Source organism: Urocitellus parryii, chromosome 7, assembly GCF_045843805.1.
Source record: "Urocitellus parryii isolate mUroPar1 chromosome 7, mUroPar1.hap1, whole genome shotgun sequence".
Taxonomy (NCBI): domain Eukaryota; kingdom Metazoa; phylum Chordata; class Mammalia; order Rodentia; family Sciuridae; genus Urocitellus; species Urocitellus parryii.
The window spans coordinates 53,729,388-53,747,740 of NC_135537.1; the positions used below are offsets into that span (position 1 = coordinate 53,729,388).

The 18,353-nt window shown below is 34.2% G+C and overlaps 1 protein-coding gene across 2 annotated transcripts in view; it reads right to left on the reverse strand.

Annotated features, from left to right (window-relative positions):
- Nucleotides 1–4,793: 4,793 nt before the first annotated feature.
- Nucleotides 4,794–18,353, reverse strand: part of Pkia (cAMP-dependent protein kinase inhibitor alpha) — a 96,616-nt gene continuing 83,056 nt past the window's right edge. The window contains exons 1-3 of one of the 2 annotated variants that reach the window (XM_026382262.2): nucleotides 17,448–17,556; nucleotides 12,144–12,321; nucleotides 4,794–8,299 (exon numbers count right to left, since the gene is read on the reverse strand). In XM_026382262.2, the coding sequence (XP_026238047.1) occupies nucleotides 8,220–8,299; nucleotides 12,144–12,294 (231 nt within the window). In that variant the 5' untranslated portion in view covers nucleotides 12,295–12,321; nucleotides 17,448–17,556 and the 3' untranslated portion in view covers nucleotides 4,794–8,219. Of the gene's footprint in view, nucleotides 8,300–12,143; nucleotides 12,322–17,447; nucleotides 17,557–18,353 lie in introns of those variants that run through there. The other variant, XM_026382316.2, reaches the window with a different exon arrangement.

The window sequence follows — 18,353 nt, forward strand, 5'->3', positions numbered from 1 at the left end:
AAAACGAATCATGGCAAGTGCAAATGTGTGGTTACGAGTTACCTACATCATTACCTTTGCCTGTCTTATTTCTTTCTTTTGAAGTCAAAAAGTACATAATAATTCTATAGTCCTGTTATAATGTTAATTTAATTACCAGTGTTTTTAAAAAGACAAATAGTCACAAAAAAGACTTTAAGTTTCTCTATATATTATATATCAGTGTGGTTACTTTCTTGAGTATATCAATATATGTTCCTTGGTTCTTTTATATTTTTTTGTTTTCTAAGAATTCTTACCATTGAGGCTAATCATATTCTTATCATAACTTTTACTTATTTATGATATTATGAGTACATTTTAATTAAAGATATTCTTAGAAACCATAGTATATCATTTTTTTTAAGGCTTGAAGAAACCTTCATGAAGATCTTCCTTTCTGACTAATGTGTTGTATAGGCCAAGAGTATAGGTATAACCTCTTTCTAGTGGGTAATCTTAATTCCATAAAACTGATTCAACAGAATACCCCAAAATATCTTTACCAGTATTATTATTTAACTGGGTGGCTTCCCCTCATTTACTCATTTGTCTATGTACTATACTTTGGACATGTTATCTCTGCAAGTCATATCAAATGTGTGTGTGCGTGTGTGTGCGTGTGTGTGTATGTGTGTGTGTGTGTTGTGATTATGTGTAACATAAAATTGGAGTTACAGATTTATAAAGTTACTGTATAGCACAAACTAGAAAAAAAGTGCTAGAAATCAAACTTTTTGGCTTCTGCAATGCAATATTCTGTAGACTTTATTTTCAGCCATCAACTTTATCTTTGAATTGTGTTATATGTAAATTCTCTCTCTTAACAATATCTTGAGCTTCACATGGGACACCATCATTCATTTACAAACATTTATTGAGTGTTTATTAGACAATGAACATAAAAAGATGAATATAGAGCTGCTCAAATAGCTCAACTCTAATTGAAGGGAAATGCATGCAAATAAATAAGTAGTGAGGTCCACTTGCTGATGAAGTGTTTGGAAGCATAGAGTATGAAACAGCTAATTTCCTATGGTAGGCTTGGGAATGGGGAAGCAAATCAAAAAAGCTTTAAAGAAAGGATTCAATGAGGCATGATCTGAATGGATCAAAGGAAATTTGCTATCAAGCATGAAGAAGACTTTGAGAAAAGAAAAAATAACACATCAATGTAGTATATAAAAAACGTACATACAAAAAAGTTGTATGCTTAAACTTAAGGATTTTTAAACAAGAGAATGAAATGATCAGACTTACGTATTAGAAAGATACATCTGGTTGCAAAATGAATAGGAAGAGTGCTGGATGAGGCAGATCCTGATGAGAAAGTCATTCTATTATGTCAAATACATGATGATTTAAAGGGTTGAAGTACAGACAAAAAGAAGTAGACCTTATCAAGAAATAGTGAAGAATTAGAATTGAACTAATAAAGAAATTAGAGGAAGAGGAAAAAATTAAGAGGGGTCTAAGAATTTTGATATAAAGTTACTAGGAAACCAATATTGCCATTACATGAGATTTGGAACATGTGAGGAAAGGCAGGTTTGGGAATGGAATTTCATGTTGGAATGCTGAATTTTAAAGTGTGTGTGGGTAAACTAACGTTCAACTATCTAATAGGTCAGATGATCAGTAGTAACTTCTGGGCTGGATATGAATATATGAGATTCACCATTGTGTGGTGGTTGATGGTATAGATGTGAAAGAAACCACCTGGAGAAAGGGTTAAGAAAAGAAGAATGAGGGGGCTGGGGTTGTGCTCAGTAGTAGAGCACTCACCTAGCATGGATGACACACTGGGTTCTATCCTCAGCATCACATAAAGATAAAGGTATTGTTTCCATGTACAACTAAAAAAAATGAACAACAACAACAAAAAAAAGAGGAGGACAGAATCCCAGAGAAACACAATGTTTAGTGTGGAAGTAGAGAATGTGGCAATAATCAAGAGAAGTGAGGAGGTGTCAGAGAGGAACAATAGATAACTAAAAATACAAAAAAGAAAAAAAAGCAAACAGGTAAGCAAATGAAGTATTTCAAAAGAGAGTCCAGGGTGAAGTGAGCTGAATGCCTGTGGGTAATCTAATAAAAATTTGATAGTTGGATTGATCTATTTAGGCTTAATTCAATAAGTATAATGGGACTGCAATTGTGCTTGTATAGGACTGCTGTTGAGGGGAACTAGTGGTATCACTGGCCATCATCCCAGAGCCTAATGTAAAACATCATGAGATGATCTTGCCTATCTCTACTTGTCTAGGCTTCAGGTTGGTGCCCACATGTGACAATTGCCCCCATCAAAAAGTGAGCACTACAAGATCTCAAGATGTTAACAATAAATAAAGACCCTATATGAAGAGACTGTGGTCATAGGATAAGAACGTACCCATTTATTACAGAAGGTGCAATCCTAGAGAGAAAATTGACTTTTTCTTGAAAGATGTGGATTCTATCCTGAAGAAGACCTGATTATGCAGCCATACTCAGTCCTACTAACATCAATTAAAATTATAAAAACATGTTTAAGGCAAAGTTTGAGTCCTCTGAGTCATTGTTACTTCACTTTCCACACTGGCTATGGCTTCAGTGATAATTACTTAGCAACTAGGTGCTAGTAAAGATGTCATTAAGAAAAATTTAACTGCACGTCAAATTGCAGAAGGATAAAAAGTGTTTTAGTCAGCTTTTTTGCCGCTATGCCTAAAAGACCTGACCAGTCAATTGTAGAGGAGGAATAGTTTATTTTGGTGCTCCCATTTTTGTAGGTCTCAGTACATAGACAGCCAACTCCAGTCCTTAGGGCCTGAGGTGAGGCAGAACAACATGATGGAGGAGTATGGCAAAGGAAAGCAGCTCACATGATGATCAGAAAGCAGAGACAGTCCACTTGCCAGATAGACAACATATACCCTAAGGCCATGCCCCTAATGCAAACCTCCTCCAGCAATACCCTATCTGCCTTTAGTTACCAGTCAGTTAGTCCCTGTTAGGGGATAAATTCACTGATTGGGTTAAGGCTCTCACAACCTAATCATTTCTCCTCTGAACCTTCTTGCATTGTCTCTCAGGTAAGTTTTTGTGTGTGGGGGGGGACACCTCATATCTAAACTATAATAAGAAATGCACATGAAAACAGGGAACAGATTACTATTTTGAGAAATATAAGTAATGAAGGTAAAAAGAAACTTGAAAACTAGAGCACATTTGTGGAAAAGGGTCAAGTCAATGAAAAGAGGACAGTTAATAGTCCCTTTGTTAGGGCCAGAAGAAAATTATTTATAGACTTCTTATGGAGAAATAAAATCTGGCCAGGAAGTAAGAAGCTTCCTCTTTCCCTACAGACATGAAGAGAAAGCTGTGCATCACTCAAGTCTAAACTGAGGTTGCAAGCAATGAATAAGCATTGCTATAAACTTTTTACAGCCATCCAGAGGCAAATAAGGATAAGGGAGATAATTTGCCTTGTTTTATTTTGGGCAGAGATGACAGCAAGACAATAAAGTGACTCCAGAGCACTGAGGCAAAAAATTAATAATGGATTAGAGTAGGAGGAAAGTTGCTGAGGAAATGATTATCTTGATATGGTCAGAAAAAGAGTTGTGATACAAATTAGAAATTTAGTGGATTATGGTCAGAGTTTTGTTCATTTTGAATTTATAGTAAGAGATGGTCAGAATGTCTACATCCTCAACAAGACTGATGTAAGAAATATCCAGAAGACCCTAGCATTTCTGCAGCTTGTTTCACTGGCTCACATTACATTTGCTTCATATTCTTAGGTAATGTTTTATTCTTGTGAGTGGAATAAGGTGAACTTAAAGATTTACATCCCTTTTCTGGTTTAAGAACTTGCTTAGCCCCAAATGTGGTGGTGCATGCTTATAATCCAGGGACTGTGGAGGCTGAGGCAGGAGGATCTCAAGTTGGAGACTAGCCTCTGCTGGTCAAGATAATAAAAAAGGACTGGGGATGTAACTCAGTGGTAAAGCAACCCTGGTTTCAATTCCCAGTACTGCAAAATAAATAGTAAATAGATTAGTAATATATCTCATGATTTAAAACAAAACAAAACCTGCTTCTCTTAAATCCCACTTTGGTCTGTTTGTCCTTTACTGCCCATATGTAATAAAAACAATATAACAAAGAGAGAAAATAGGTCAAATTTTCTTTGCTCCTATACCCCAAAATGTTATCCTTAGTGCAATAAAACACGGGTTTCTGTGAGGACTGCATTTTGTTGCTGACTCATTTGTAAGCCTTGCAATAGAGTAGGCAGGGTGGGTGTATGGGAGCCTTGAATTTCTTCTCCATCAGAGGCTCTTGAGTGGTGGAGGTGGAGGTGGGAGGGAAAAAGCTATTAAAGTCATGTAGAGATTTATTTTAAGGGAAATGTGAATGTGTTTATGAGCATGTGGGTAAAGGATGGATGTTATAACAATTTTCAGGGGATCCTGATAAAAACCCAGTTTTCTCTTGATTGGAAATCACCTCCCTGCAGATGAGCAAAAAAGAACTATAGATCTGATGTTGGGGCTTCAGTTCCAAGAGCTGAAATAGTTCTGGTAGATGACTAAGTCCAAGAATTAGGCTGCCAGAGTGTAATGGAAATGAATATTACTGAAGAAAAAGTCAGGAAAGCATACCTAGAAGGATATATACATCCTCTGCAGGATGGCTGAGGTTTTGGATTTCTCCTATATCACCTACAGCACTTTCCCGAGCACCAAGTACAATAGAATGTGTTCAATAAATACTCTTAATAGACTACATTTCAGAAAAATGTGTTACCTTTAATATCAATTATGTGAGCATGCAACATTGCTAAATACAAAAGTCATACAAGCTCACGATTGACTGCAGAGACTGCCACTCTTTTACTTAAAGAACAATTTAGGGTATTCTAAGACATCATAAACCACAAGTCCTTTCCTGTTTTCACTTGATTACTATACATTTTCTCTTTGCTACTACAGGTTTCACTCAGAAGCTTTCCTACCCAGCCAGTCCTGCCCAGCATTTCTTTACCCATTATTACTTCTTTCAGGGAAAATAGCAATATCATTCATCTTCTAAAATGATACACTGCCATCATATCTGAGTAAATCTCAGGTGTAGGGCAGGTACAGTGTGCTGCTCTGGGGGTACTGTCTAAGAATCAGAGGCTGAAATTTCTGTCATTGATTGGAAAAAGCATTTGCATGAACATAGGATAAAATTGTGTCAGCATTGGGTGTTTACAATTGATAAAAAATAAGTTTGACACATTCATACTTGTTGCAAGTGAGTCAAACTGAAATATTGTGATTCTGGGCAATTAAAATTAGTAGCATTTGGCATAAGAAATATAAAAATGCTAAATTTACAGACCATATGTCAGAAATATACCTTCTGTGAAGTATACTCCGTAAAATAAGTTGTAATCAACTCTTTTTATGAAGTATGCTTTCTATAATCTAGTTACATCTTTATCATTACCAATTTAGGTGACTTTGAGAAAGGTAGTTCCCCTTTTTGGTACTCAGTTTTCTTTTCTAAACAATGGAGGCAGTGCAAGTCCTTCTCCAGAACTTACCTACAGATAAATATATTCTTTAACTAGCTTTAATATTATGGCATGTGCCATAGAGAGTTCCTTGGACACAGACAAATGGATTCAAATCTTAATTTATCACTTATTCACTTTTTAAGGTTGGAAAAGTTATACCTTATTTAGTGCTACTATGTGAAATGGAATAAAGATACCACTCTAAAATTGAATTGTTTGAGGAATAAATGGGAGAACTTGTGGGAAAGAGATAAGAATAGGAATGGCCAGTTAATAGATATCCAATGCCTGTTGTCAAATAATTCCTTTGGTTTCCTATCTTTTCTTCCTCTCCTCAAATTCAGATCCATTCATATTATTGGCTTGCAAACTAAAAAATATTAAAATAAAATTTGGAAGATACAGTGTACTTTTGCTAAACAAAATTTAAAGGATGTGAATGTTTTGGAAAGTCAATTTTTATCTTCCCAGCTTGGGAATGTCTCTGAATTTGAATATAGCAGACAAAGTAGGAGTAAGCGTTCAAACTCAAATGGAGCTCCATATGACTTTGCATTCGAGCACTATTTATATATATTCAAAGACACGCATGGCATCACATGCATTAATAATAGTATATCACATAGGAATATAAACATTCCACATATACTCAGCACTGATTTTAAACTTTGCAAAGCAATCACATGAAATCAGTTTGGAATTCTACAACTTTAAGGAAGAAGAGAAATTTAGATTCCACAAGAAAGCCATCAGGATAGTAAATGAGGACATCAAAAACCAATTATGTGGGTTGGTATTTGAAACAGACTACCAGAGATTGTCTAAAATAGTCCCAGAAACTTCTGTTCACACTTGTGAGTCTATTAATAGATAGATTTGTTTAAATTTTCACCAGATATTTTGGCCTCTGATGGGTTTTATAGAAGGAAGTAACCTAAAATTTAATCTGTCTTCTAGAAGACTTAAATTGTTAACTTTCTTTTGTGTGGTAATAACTAATGGATAAGATAATGAGACTCAAACCCTTATCTCAGTCAGTGAAGATGACTGTAAAGGGAAATGTGAGCAGACTTACCTTTCATCTGTCCCTACCTACAGAGAAAGGCTGAGTTCCTAGCACAACTACATAGATTACCTGTTAAAATGCTGATTTACTACCTACTGTAGCTAGAACTGTGCCTAAGCCCTTGAGGACAGCTTAGTGGGATCTTAATTGTAAAGAGACTCCTGATGTCTGCTATTTGTCCAGTAACTCATGAGCCATTGGCATATTACTGGTTCCTTATTTATTACCACTGACAAATGACTTCATAATACTGACCAGAAAGATTACACAGGTCACAGAAACTTTCCATAAAAGAACCATGATGTCAAAACACAGCATAGGCTATCAACAGTATTAGTGAAAATTTTGTTAGCATCTAATGGTGATAATTACTGTATCAGAATGCAATTCAAACTAATTATTAGTAAAAGTTTACAAACATTAAAAAGTGCATAATAACATTTGGATCTGAGAGGGCTGGAAAAAGACACAAAAGACACAACACAAGGGCTTTACTTTTGTGATTGGTGTCCACATGATTGCAAGGAGATCACTTTCTCCATCCTTTTCATTCTGGTGGAGATAAGTTTTTCCCCAAATTTAAATAGTAATGTACAACATTGTGAGACATTTGATTCCACAGAACAAATTTTCCAGTTCTTGGTATTATCTTGGCTTTTCTTTTGTACATTCTCAATTCTCCAAGTAAAATTAACAACATTGGTTGGGAGAAGGCCCCTAATTGGGAAGGACTAGAACAACTTGACAGATTGAATTCCATTCTGTGCAGTCTCCAAACAGACTGAATTCAGGAATATTCACATTGGTGGATATTTTCAAATGCCTGTAGAATAAAGCAAATGAGTCTTGATGAAACTGTTACAGCTTAATTCATCAATACACAATGAAGGAGGGGAAAGATTATGTTATTAAAAAGTGTGTTCTGTCCTGTGCACACCACCACACTATGAAAAATTAAAAACAAAAACAAATAAAAAAAAAGCCAGGCAGCCCTTTTAAAAATGAGTGGTATAAAAATTCACAGTAATGTACATCACTTTTGTTTTTCATAAGCAATCGAAGAGGGGGCAGTGCTGAGCATCTATATTGTACAATACAAAACAGTGTAAAGAACACAGCAGTAACACACAGATACATAATGCTAAAAACGGTGCTTTCTAGATGGTTCTTTTACTGGGTGAATACTTGATCCAGAGATGTTTATACTCTGGGTTCAACCAACCCTTTCCAATTAGACACAATTAAATCCTCTGACATTGTGAGGGGCCAGATGCTACAGGAATCATCATCTAGGTCAGTGCTACTCTCTACAAGCATTTCATCATATGGTCAAGTGAAAGGATCCATACAAAAATGACATCCAAACACAAGCCACAGGATTTCAACCATTGCTAATGACAGAGGTAGAGAAAAGTCTGTCTGCAGCCACAGCCTCTGCCCCCATTTTTAACATAATGAGCAGTTTCCTGTGATACAGCACAGCCATTTTCTTTTTCCTCTTTTTACTCATGGAAACAAATGCATTCCAGCAAGGCCTGGAATTTTGCCACATTGTCAGGTGTTGTTAAAGGTCAAAGCGGGGCTTTAGCTTTCAGATTTTGCTGCTTCTCCCTGGGCTTCCCCACTTTGTTCTGTTGAATTTCGCTGTGCATCATCTTCACCTTCTGTAAGAGAAAATGAAAAAAAGAATGAAGGCAAAATAAAAACTACTCTTTAAATTTACTGATTCGCAATATGTCATACTGGATCTTCTGACATACAAAAGAAGTCAAAATCTTCATACAGACAAGTGCCTTTTCTTGGTGGTCAGAGTTCACCATTAAGGATGTAGCATAAGTTTTGAAAGCCTGGCTTATTCTGTGAAGTTAGGACAGCATGACTCAAAAATATAATAATATTTGAATTTTTGGAGTTACTAGTGATTGACAGGGGACAGATGTGAACATGAGGTTAAGGGAATAATTTTATTAAATGGGCCCATTGTGCTGACCCCCACATGCTTTCTTTTCCAAGAAGCAATTTACCTGCAGCCCTGCCTGGCTTAAGTGGACAGGATATGTCACATTCCTCAGCAAACTACCTGTTATCTACAGGAGAAATGCAGGCCCAAAATAATGTCAATAAGATGAACCAAGTTACTCTGAATGGGAAGAATTTTGTGATCCTTTCCATGGACCAGATCCCCAAACCCAGGAAGATAAGGCTAATTCCTTTTAACTATAAAATCTGTAAGAATTTATGGTTAAGTATCCAATTAGAATGAGTCAGCATAGGCCAAAGTGACCTAGAGTTATCATGGCAGTGGGGACTTGAAAGTCCGATGTCATCCTGCTATCAGTCAAAAGTCAAGAAGTGGACCTGGGTGGTACTATCTGGAAACTTCTCTGGGCTGAAGTGTAGGAGAGACATGCTGTTCCTCTTCTTTATGAGAGGATCCACACCCTCTCCCCTGGGAGTATCCCTTTCCCTTCAGTAGACTCATGCCTGTTACTCTGAGTAGTATGTTTGAAATCTTTCTGATTTGATTGCGACAAATGGGATTTGAAGAGGAGAAGGGATCTTCCTGATGCCTCACTTTTCCAGAAGGCTTACAGATCTGTAACAGCAATCAGTTATGCTTTTGATAAATAGATAGGAAGTATCATGGTCAAGTCATGCCACTTAAGTGTAGCTTTACAGGATGCAGAAGTCAGTACTGTCTTTAAGCAGATATCAGAAGTAGGAACATATTTACTTTTTAATGTTTGTTGTATTTGAAGAAATATTTAAAAACTGTATTTTTCATTATTGATAACACTTAGAATTAACTCAACTGATTTATCAGAAATTCTATTAGTTTAAATTAAAAGTTATGGTAGAAAATGAAAGGACATTAGGTCAGTTGGTCTGTCTCTTCTCCTACAGTTATAGTGGCCCCTGGCCTGCCCTTAGAGAATATATGCACAGTTCTAATACTACCCCTCATAACTGTACCCACAGCAGCAACCTTAGTCAGTAACATTGCACACACTGAAACTGAACAATGCTTTCACTTCAGATTAGTTCACTTTGCAAGCAAGCTGTAGGCATTCCTTAACTCAAAACATTCATATATCTCAATGTGTCATTTGGTTACTGAGAGACCAATATGGCTTGGTGGGAAAAATATTTGGGGGTGTTACATGACATAAATTATATGCTAGCAATCTGTTATCACAATTCAATGAATGGAGATAATTACACAGGTCCATTCTTTAGGCTATAAAGTTTAAAGCCAATTACTCTTTACTCTTAGAAGGTACACACAAAACGTTTCACCAATCTCTAGTGACAATAAGTCCTTAGGGAAAAATAAAGTTGTTCTTCTACACAAAAATCACATTCTGTTTTAAATCTGCACTAAGGATATGACCAGGCATTAGTTATCATTGTTTGTACACTATTTGTATTGTTAAAGTAATGAACAGGATTCCAAGATGTGCAGATGGCCTGAATCTGAGATGTGTAGATTAGCATGCAAGAATAATTTGATAAAAAGGAGAAGATCTTGTTAACCAAATGAATAAAATCAAATTGAGGCTGATATAAGATAGTAAAATATTTAAGGGTAACAATGACTGCATAAAATAGAAGATGAGAAACTTGACTCCCATGAGGACTGGGACTTTCTAGGTGACTGGGGACATTATGTTGCAAACAAACTGTTTGTTAACAAACCAAGGTAAACATAGGTAGCAATATTACTGAGTATAAACTAAAATGAAGTGGAACACTTAGAAATTACAAAGGAATTCATAGAATTCTCAGCAATATTAAATTTGCCATTATATATTTTTCTTTTTCTATATTTTATGCTTACATATTATATAGTTATTTTTTTTGTAGCTGTTGATAATTTGCTTAGTTCTAGACTTCATGACTTGAAGAGAAACAGAAAATTTTGCAAGGACCTAGGGAATTGCAATTAACATTGTAGAAACATTTAGAAAAGGAGGTATTTGGCAGCATGAAGATATCTGGTTTATTTTAAATTGTGTAATTAGATACTTAAATATGTGTCAAATCATTTTATTTATACATTAACATAAAATCATATTATCATTTGTTACTTATAAGTATTCATATAATTTAAATAATGTTATATTGATTAATTAATAAGAAAGGTCTTCATACTAACAAGTCTTAATTTCAGGGAAAAAAGAAGAAATTAAATTATTGTGATTAAAAATGTCATAAATATTAAGAGTGGCTAAAATTATTAAAAATAGCATATTAGTGTAAACATGAAAATATAAATATGATAAAAATGAACAAATTCTCAAAAACAAATTAAAAATGTATTTACTCATTTTATGACACCAAATTGTAATAATTTTTCTAAAGTCTTTCGCAGAATTGCTTTGAGAAGTAATGTTTAACTGAGTAATGTTTCCTTATAGTAGAGAAGCAATGAAACCTAAAATATTAAAGGTCTTTATATTCCAAAGTGGTGATGTTAAAGTTTTATTATTAATCTTAAATCTTAATCTTAAATTATTAATCTTGAAAAGTTGTATCTGTGACCTACTGACATTTAGCCATTGAATAAAATTTGTATTTTAGGTCTTGTTGCTGAGTTGCTTCATTAACACATAGATAGTCTTAGTTTTCTGACAAACTGAAGGCTTTGTCAGAGAAATTCTAATAGTGAAAACATATGAATGTTATAAGTGGAATCAGCAACTGATAAGTGCTTTCCCATAGACAAAACAATATGGCTTAATTGTGAATTCTTTTCAATTTTAAGTGTTATTTTTTGCACAAGTCTTCTCAAATAAACACATTCACTTTTGATATTTGAAAAAGCTACAGATGGAGAAACTAACAGGGAGCTTATTCTAATACTTTTAAAAGTAAGACTATCAAAAATTTTAATTATTAAACTTGTTTTTGTTTGTCATTGGTGAAGTCAAACTCCTTGGATAAGAATTTAAAGTCCAGTAATAAGATATTTTTTACAAGCTCACTTAATCATGAAAGAAAAACCAAAAACCCTTTTTATGTAAGAGTTACTTATTTAACAAGTTATTTTATTTCCATCCTTAATAAAACTGGTCCTGAGACCTTTTCTTCTGAAATTATTCTAGAACTGAAGTCCGTCAGATTCACTTAAGAATCTATTAAATATCTGCCTGGTAAAGTTAGAAGGGGCCAATATCATTAATGTAGGAGCTCCAACTTTGTTAAATGTACTACATAAGCAACTACAGAGCTTTTATAGAAATTAGGACTAAAATAAAAGCCATGTGTTTTATTAATTATATTAATAAGTCAGAGTAAAGACTCAGCATTTGAGTGGGAAACTGTAAAGAAAAGTCATCAAAAACAAAGTGGGAGGATTCAGAAAGTAGTCATATACTTTCATCTTGCCCTAGTCTATTTCTTTCTATTGGATTACTTTCAAAGGTGGCTTTTTATGCCTCAGTCCTACTTAGTGAAATGCTGCATATCATTCTATGTTCATAGAGAAATGTATATGAAATGACTCACCTGTCTTGTTGATATCAAGACCTGCTAATTTCAAGGCTAATTCATTGCTGTTGCCACTCGCAGAGGAAACCAGGATATCATGTATTGCATTTCTTCTACCTGTTCTTCCCGAAGCAATAAAATCTGCATATGTAGTTTCCACATCAGTCATTGCTAACAAATATCCACATAGCAGGGACTATAAAAAAGAGGAAAATTAATAGGTAAATATAATGGTAGTCAATAGTATACATTTAACAGAAACACTTATTAAACTGTTGGTCTGCAATATGAATGTGAAACTATGGTTTACATGTTCACAAAACAAGGAGTGCTTTGATTCTTGTGCTAAGTATTTAAATTAAAGATCGGGGAGCTTGTTGTGTGAAGGCCTAGTAGTAAATGTTTAGGCTTTGTGGAACATAGGATCTCTATTCCAATTACTTAATTTTGTACTAATAATGTAAAAGTAGCCATTGACAATACACAGATGTAATAAACATTTTTAAATTTTTTTATTTACAAAAAAAAAACAGGCAGAGAGCCAAATTTAGCCTTCATGAAATCTTTTGTTGATATCTGGTTTAGATAATAAAATTCTCTTTTTCTAATGCCATTTTAGCCAGTCTTCAGTCACAGAGAGATTTTAGAATCAGAGGTAGAGTCAAGTAGAAGTGGTTCAACCAACATAGGGGGGTAAGTAGTAAGCAAGCGTGCTATCCATAGTCTATGAATGTTAAAGAAATTGACCTAATATAGTTCGTTTTTTATTATCACCATGCAGCAGCAATCCCTGCCAGTGATAAAATACTGCTTCAACCCAGGAAGACAACTCCTTTGCCCCCATTAGCTTGACAGGAATGACAAACCTTCTTGATGATATCTTTAAAATAAAATGTTTGAATCTGCAAAATCAATAAAACTGATTTTTCACAAAAAATGGTGATATACATACTTTAAGTCTGCTAAAGTTTGGATACTGAATGTCCCACTGAAGACCATGTGTTGTTAACAACTTGGTTCCAAGCTGTGGTGCTACTGGGAGGTGGTAGAACCTTTAGAACATAGGGCCTAATAAAAGGAAGCTTGATCATTTCATGCATGCGCTGAAAGGGTATATTTGAACCCTGATACTCCTTTTGCTCTCTTTTGGCCTCAGTCATAAGGTAAGCAGTGTCCTCTACCACATTCTCCTGCCATGATGTATTTGGCGTACCATAGACCTAAGGGAAAAAGAATCTGTAGGACATGGATTGAAACCTCAGAATCCATGAGCCAGAATGAACTTTTCCTTTGCAAAAGTTGTTTAGCTCAGATATTTTGTCACAGTGAAGCACCTGGAACTTGGGTTCTGGTCCTTGTTCTGCCACTAAGTCATGGAGTGAATTTCAGAAATGAATTGAGCGCCTTATTCTTACATTGTTAGGAAACTGAAGCAGCTGGATAATGTGATAATACCTTCAAGCAAAGGTATCTAAACAATGAACACTCAGAACTATCTAACTTCTAAAATCCTAAATTTATAAATTCTCTCCTCTGGCCATAGCTTCCCTCTCTCCCTCCATTCCTCCCCATCCTCCCTCCCTCCCTCCCTCTGTCCCTCCCTCCCTCCCTCCCTCCCTTCCTTCCTTCCTTCCTTCCTTCCTTCCTTCCTTCCTTCCTTCCTTCCTTCCTTCCTCCCTCCCTCCCTTCCTTCCTTCCTTCCTTTCTTTTTATCTCTTAATGGATTAGTTCTTCACACTGATCCCATCTTTAATTCCTATTAATATTTTTAGTTTTAGTCTACCTAGGTCCACCATTATATTAGTCAGTTACCCATCAGTTATTTTAGCTTATTATTAGCACCAAGAAATTCCTTCGATTTATTGTAATGATTGCCTTCCAGTCTACACTTCACTCTTGGGAAAACACCATGGTATACTTTCTCTGTTCTCACTACTGGGGACTGAGTGTTGCCAGAAAAAGACACAAAATTGTGCCAACTGGCTCACCTAGAAAGTTCTGATTCTATTATTAGTATATACTACACTTGTGCAGAAATGCTTTTGTTCCCCTCCAGTTGACTCTTCCTTTTTTTATTCTCTGCAGGAAGGATTCCCAGCCCTTTCCAGTCCACACACAAGACACCAACTGTTTAAAATATGACTCTGTGTCTTCCTTTTTTTTGAAAAGATATAGGACTTCTGCTATGAGTTCTCCTTTTCCAAACATGTCTGTGGATTTTCTTTCTCTTCTGGATGAATTGGGATTTTCCTTTTTAATATGTGCTGTTGATTTTATTTCCTTCCATCTCTAATGACATCACCCACTTTATATTAACATGACATACTATGTTTGTAGAAATTTTCATTTCTCTCTCTCCCTGAACATCAACATCTATTCACTTGCCAGTTAATCACTTTATTTGATGTCACTCATATTTATTCTCTGTAAAATACAGGGGGCTCTTACTGGAGGACTGTGGCTGAGTGCTCCCATTCCCCAAGATTCTCCATGACTTGGTCATGCTGCCACAAGAGTGACCTTTGGCCCATTCAACAAAATCTAACCTACGACATAAAACACATTCTGAATTTTTAACATTTCTTTTAAGGCATTCCATGATCTGGTTAGGACCCACTTTTGTTGTTTTACTTCAACCATTTACTCTTATACTTGGTATAATGTAGAATAATGCACAATATTTTTCCAGAGTTTTCCTGCTGGTGCTCAAGTTTTTTACTCCACCTGAAATGCCTTTACTCAACAAACTTGCTTGTTGAAATGGACTTAGCCCTCAAAATTCAGCCCAAACAGAGTCTTTCTTTTACCACTTTTCCCTAATTCTTCTCTAACTGTGTGAGTCTGATTTTTGCCTGGACAAGTCACTTACGTTCTAGCCAACATTAGGGTTACCTCTCCTTCCAGACAGATTACAGACTCTATCAAGACAGGAATTGCATTTTGTTTATATTTCAATCACAATTCCTAGCAGAGTCACTTGCAAATAATGCTGAATAAAAGTATGTTGACTAGAAATGACAAATGAAAAAGAAACATACTACTTGCCTTTCATCAGTAGCCACAGAAAATTCTCCTGCTTTCTGATTATATTAAATTACTCAACATTGATCTATGTCAATCTAGAATTTTTACAGTTGAAGAATCACAATCAGATAATTCAAGTGATCTGCTAATCTTCACATAAGTAATAATTGCCTGGGATTTAGGTCTATCAAGTTCTATCTTACTTTTTCTACTTTACTCGGTTATTTCCATGAGGAAGTTGGTGTTTGAATAAAATTTTTTACCTTGGAGTAATTTAATGCTATTGGTTGTAAAGATATTTTTATTATCTATAACACTAAGACAGTATTTATTATTTGTTACTTTAAAGGTTTACAATTGAAAATGCACATCAGATGGGCAAAGTATATCTTATATACTTATATACTTTAAGGGAGGTGAAGGTAGAAGAATAAACTCCAGTCATTTCCACTGTTAATCTGTTTTTATGGCATTTCAAGAAATAGGCTTTAAATAAAAGTATAATTATTTCTCATTTGGTAACAATGTCATAAAGTAGGAAAAAAAAGTCCTGATTTTTCAGATAAAGAAAATACAACTCAAAGACTTTTAGTGGCCTCTGAATCATACACAGAACTATGACATAAACCCAGATCTTATTTTGTAATACATGTCCTTGTTTTGTTCTATTAATATTTTTCTCGGTAGACTGCTATAATAATACATGTGGGGGTTTTATTTAATTAATTTTGCTTGTAATAATTTTAAGATAATATGAAGTATCAATAATAAAGCAGAGAAAAGTGGTGATATGAAATCGGCATATTTGGGAATGTTAAAATATTCTAGTGGTGGCAATTCTACTCATGAGAGGAATCAACAACTATGGATTTTGACATAGTACACTCCCAGGTTAAGAACACATGCAGGGGAAAATGGGACTATGAAAGATATGACTGTATGTTGTGCTTTTCTTTTAAATTGACTTTACATAAATTTCATTTGGATTGCATAAAAGAAAATATGAACAACTGTGAGAAGAACTTATTCCTATGAACATCCCCTCTCCTGAATATTTTAAAAATATATTTATTAGATTGATGTGAACCCAATTCTACACCTGGAAAGTAACAAAGAAACTAAGTACCAGGCTTCTAATTACAGTAGCCGTTATACTTATTGTAGTAACAATAATTTATAATAATTTTTATAATAACTATTATTATAAAAATAGTGTTTCATTTATTATTTTTCTCCAAATAATAAATTTATTTTCTAATAATAGAATAATAGTTGGCAAATAGCACACACTAAATATGTAAATGACAGAATATAACTATATTTAAATAAAACATACAAATGCTGTATATTGCATACTTTCATCTCTCCATTATTATTGTTCTTTCAGAGACTTCCTGTTAGGTGTTCAAACATAGTTGCCTTCACATGCATGGATGGCTATTTTTTTTCAGTGTAACAGTTTTATTTAGTGATAACAACTACCTGAGATCCAGAAATATCTTTTGCATCAAATATATCACTATACAGATGACCAATAAATACTTTTGTTTTGAAATACTTGAGAACTGTCCCCAAAATCTATGTCTTACAGATATTCACACACAAATAAATAGAAAGAAATTCCAAAAAAAGTCAAATAAATGTCAGCAACTGATAGAAGTTTAATAAAATAGCAATTAGCATATATTGTGACCTTATAAAAATAAATAGAAAAAAACCATAAAAACTAAACAAAAAGTGGACTTTCATTTCTCACTAGAGTTTCCTGTTTTCATTGCTAAAATTAGAACTTTCTAGACATGAAAAAATTAGTGTTAGATATAGATAAGGAAATACGCTGGGTATTTTTTTCTTACCCAACTATGCAAAATATCCAATTATAGTAATATTTAAATTCTGATGGGAGAAGGAAAAAGACCTTTTATTATTTAAATACTGACCTATTCAAAATTTAGATTAAATTTTAAATCTTAAACTCAAAAATTGACATTTAAAAATTTAATCAAAATTCATGAATAAGAACTAAGCTTGCTGTTTCTTTTTCCCCTTAAAAAACCTCACTTTCTCACTCTGAAATAACAGAAGCATCATAATGCTGTGCTCTAAGAATTTTTGCTTTGTATAATTGATTTCTAGACTGAAACACATGATTCATGTTGGTCTTTTCCTTGTTTGTGCCCTTTATCTTTTCTAATACCATATACACAAATTATTTGAGAAAATAAACCAGAAGATTTTACTCTAGTATAATTTATAGATTTAGATAGATTCCCAAAGTCTATAAAAGTATGTACTTACGTCTCCTATATTAAACAAATCGGAGTGTTCCACATCGATGTATTGTAGAAGCTGGGCCTATGAAGCTGCTAAAATGGTTTTTATAGTGACATTGAGTCATGAGCCAAATGGTGACTAGAGAACATGCTAATTTTACTCCTGTAAATGGGACACACGAAATGAGACTCACAGACTTGGAAGAAAGAATGGAGAGAATGTCACCAGCAAACACTGAGGACTTCTCTCTAACATGAATAGTATGACTTCTTTAAAAGGTTTAAAAAGAAAAAATGTTCTTCCTGTTCCACTAATATTAATGCAGTTCTATAACTTCTTGACTGTTACTTTATGAAATCATGTAAGTGTGTTGAAAGCCCTTCAGTAGTTTGCTGTGTGCTTAGTATTTGGTCAACATCAGAGTTTCTAAATTTGGTTTCAGATATGCACTACATTCTTGAAGATTATGGAAAATCAGTGAGCTTTCATTTATGTGGAATACATCTACCATTATTTACCATATTTGAAATGATAAAGCTGAAAGCCATTTAAAAATACCAATAAGACCTTTACATGTTTACATAAATATTTTTAATGAAAATAAATATATTTTCTATACCATGAAGAAAATAATGACAAGAATAGTACAGTTTTATATTTGCAACTCTGGCTTAATATTGCAAATGTCTGGCTCCATAAGAGACATCTGGTTTCTTAATCTGCTTCTGCATTCAATCTGTCTCAACATATTGTTTTAGTTGAAGTATATGAAGAAAATCTGGCCTCATACAGAATTTTTGCTTGGAAAAATGAGGAGAATTTTAATAGTCTTTTCAGATAATTGTGGATTTTTTAAAAATGTGGAATCTAGAACCAGAGCAATATGTTTACTATACACTGTTTATCTTGCACTTTGAATGGATTTTTATC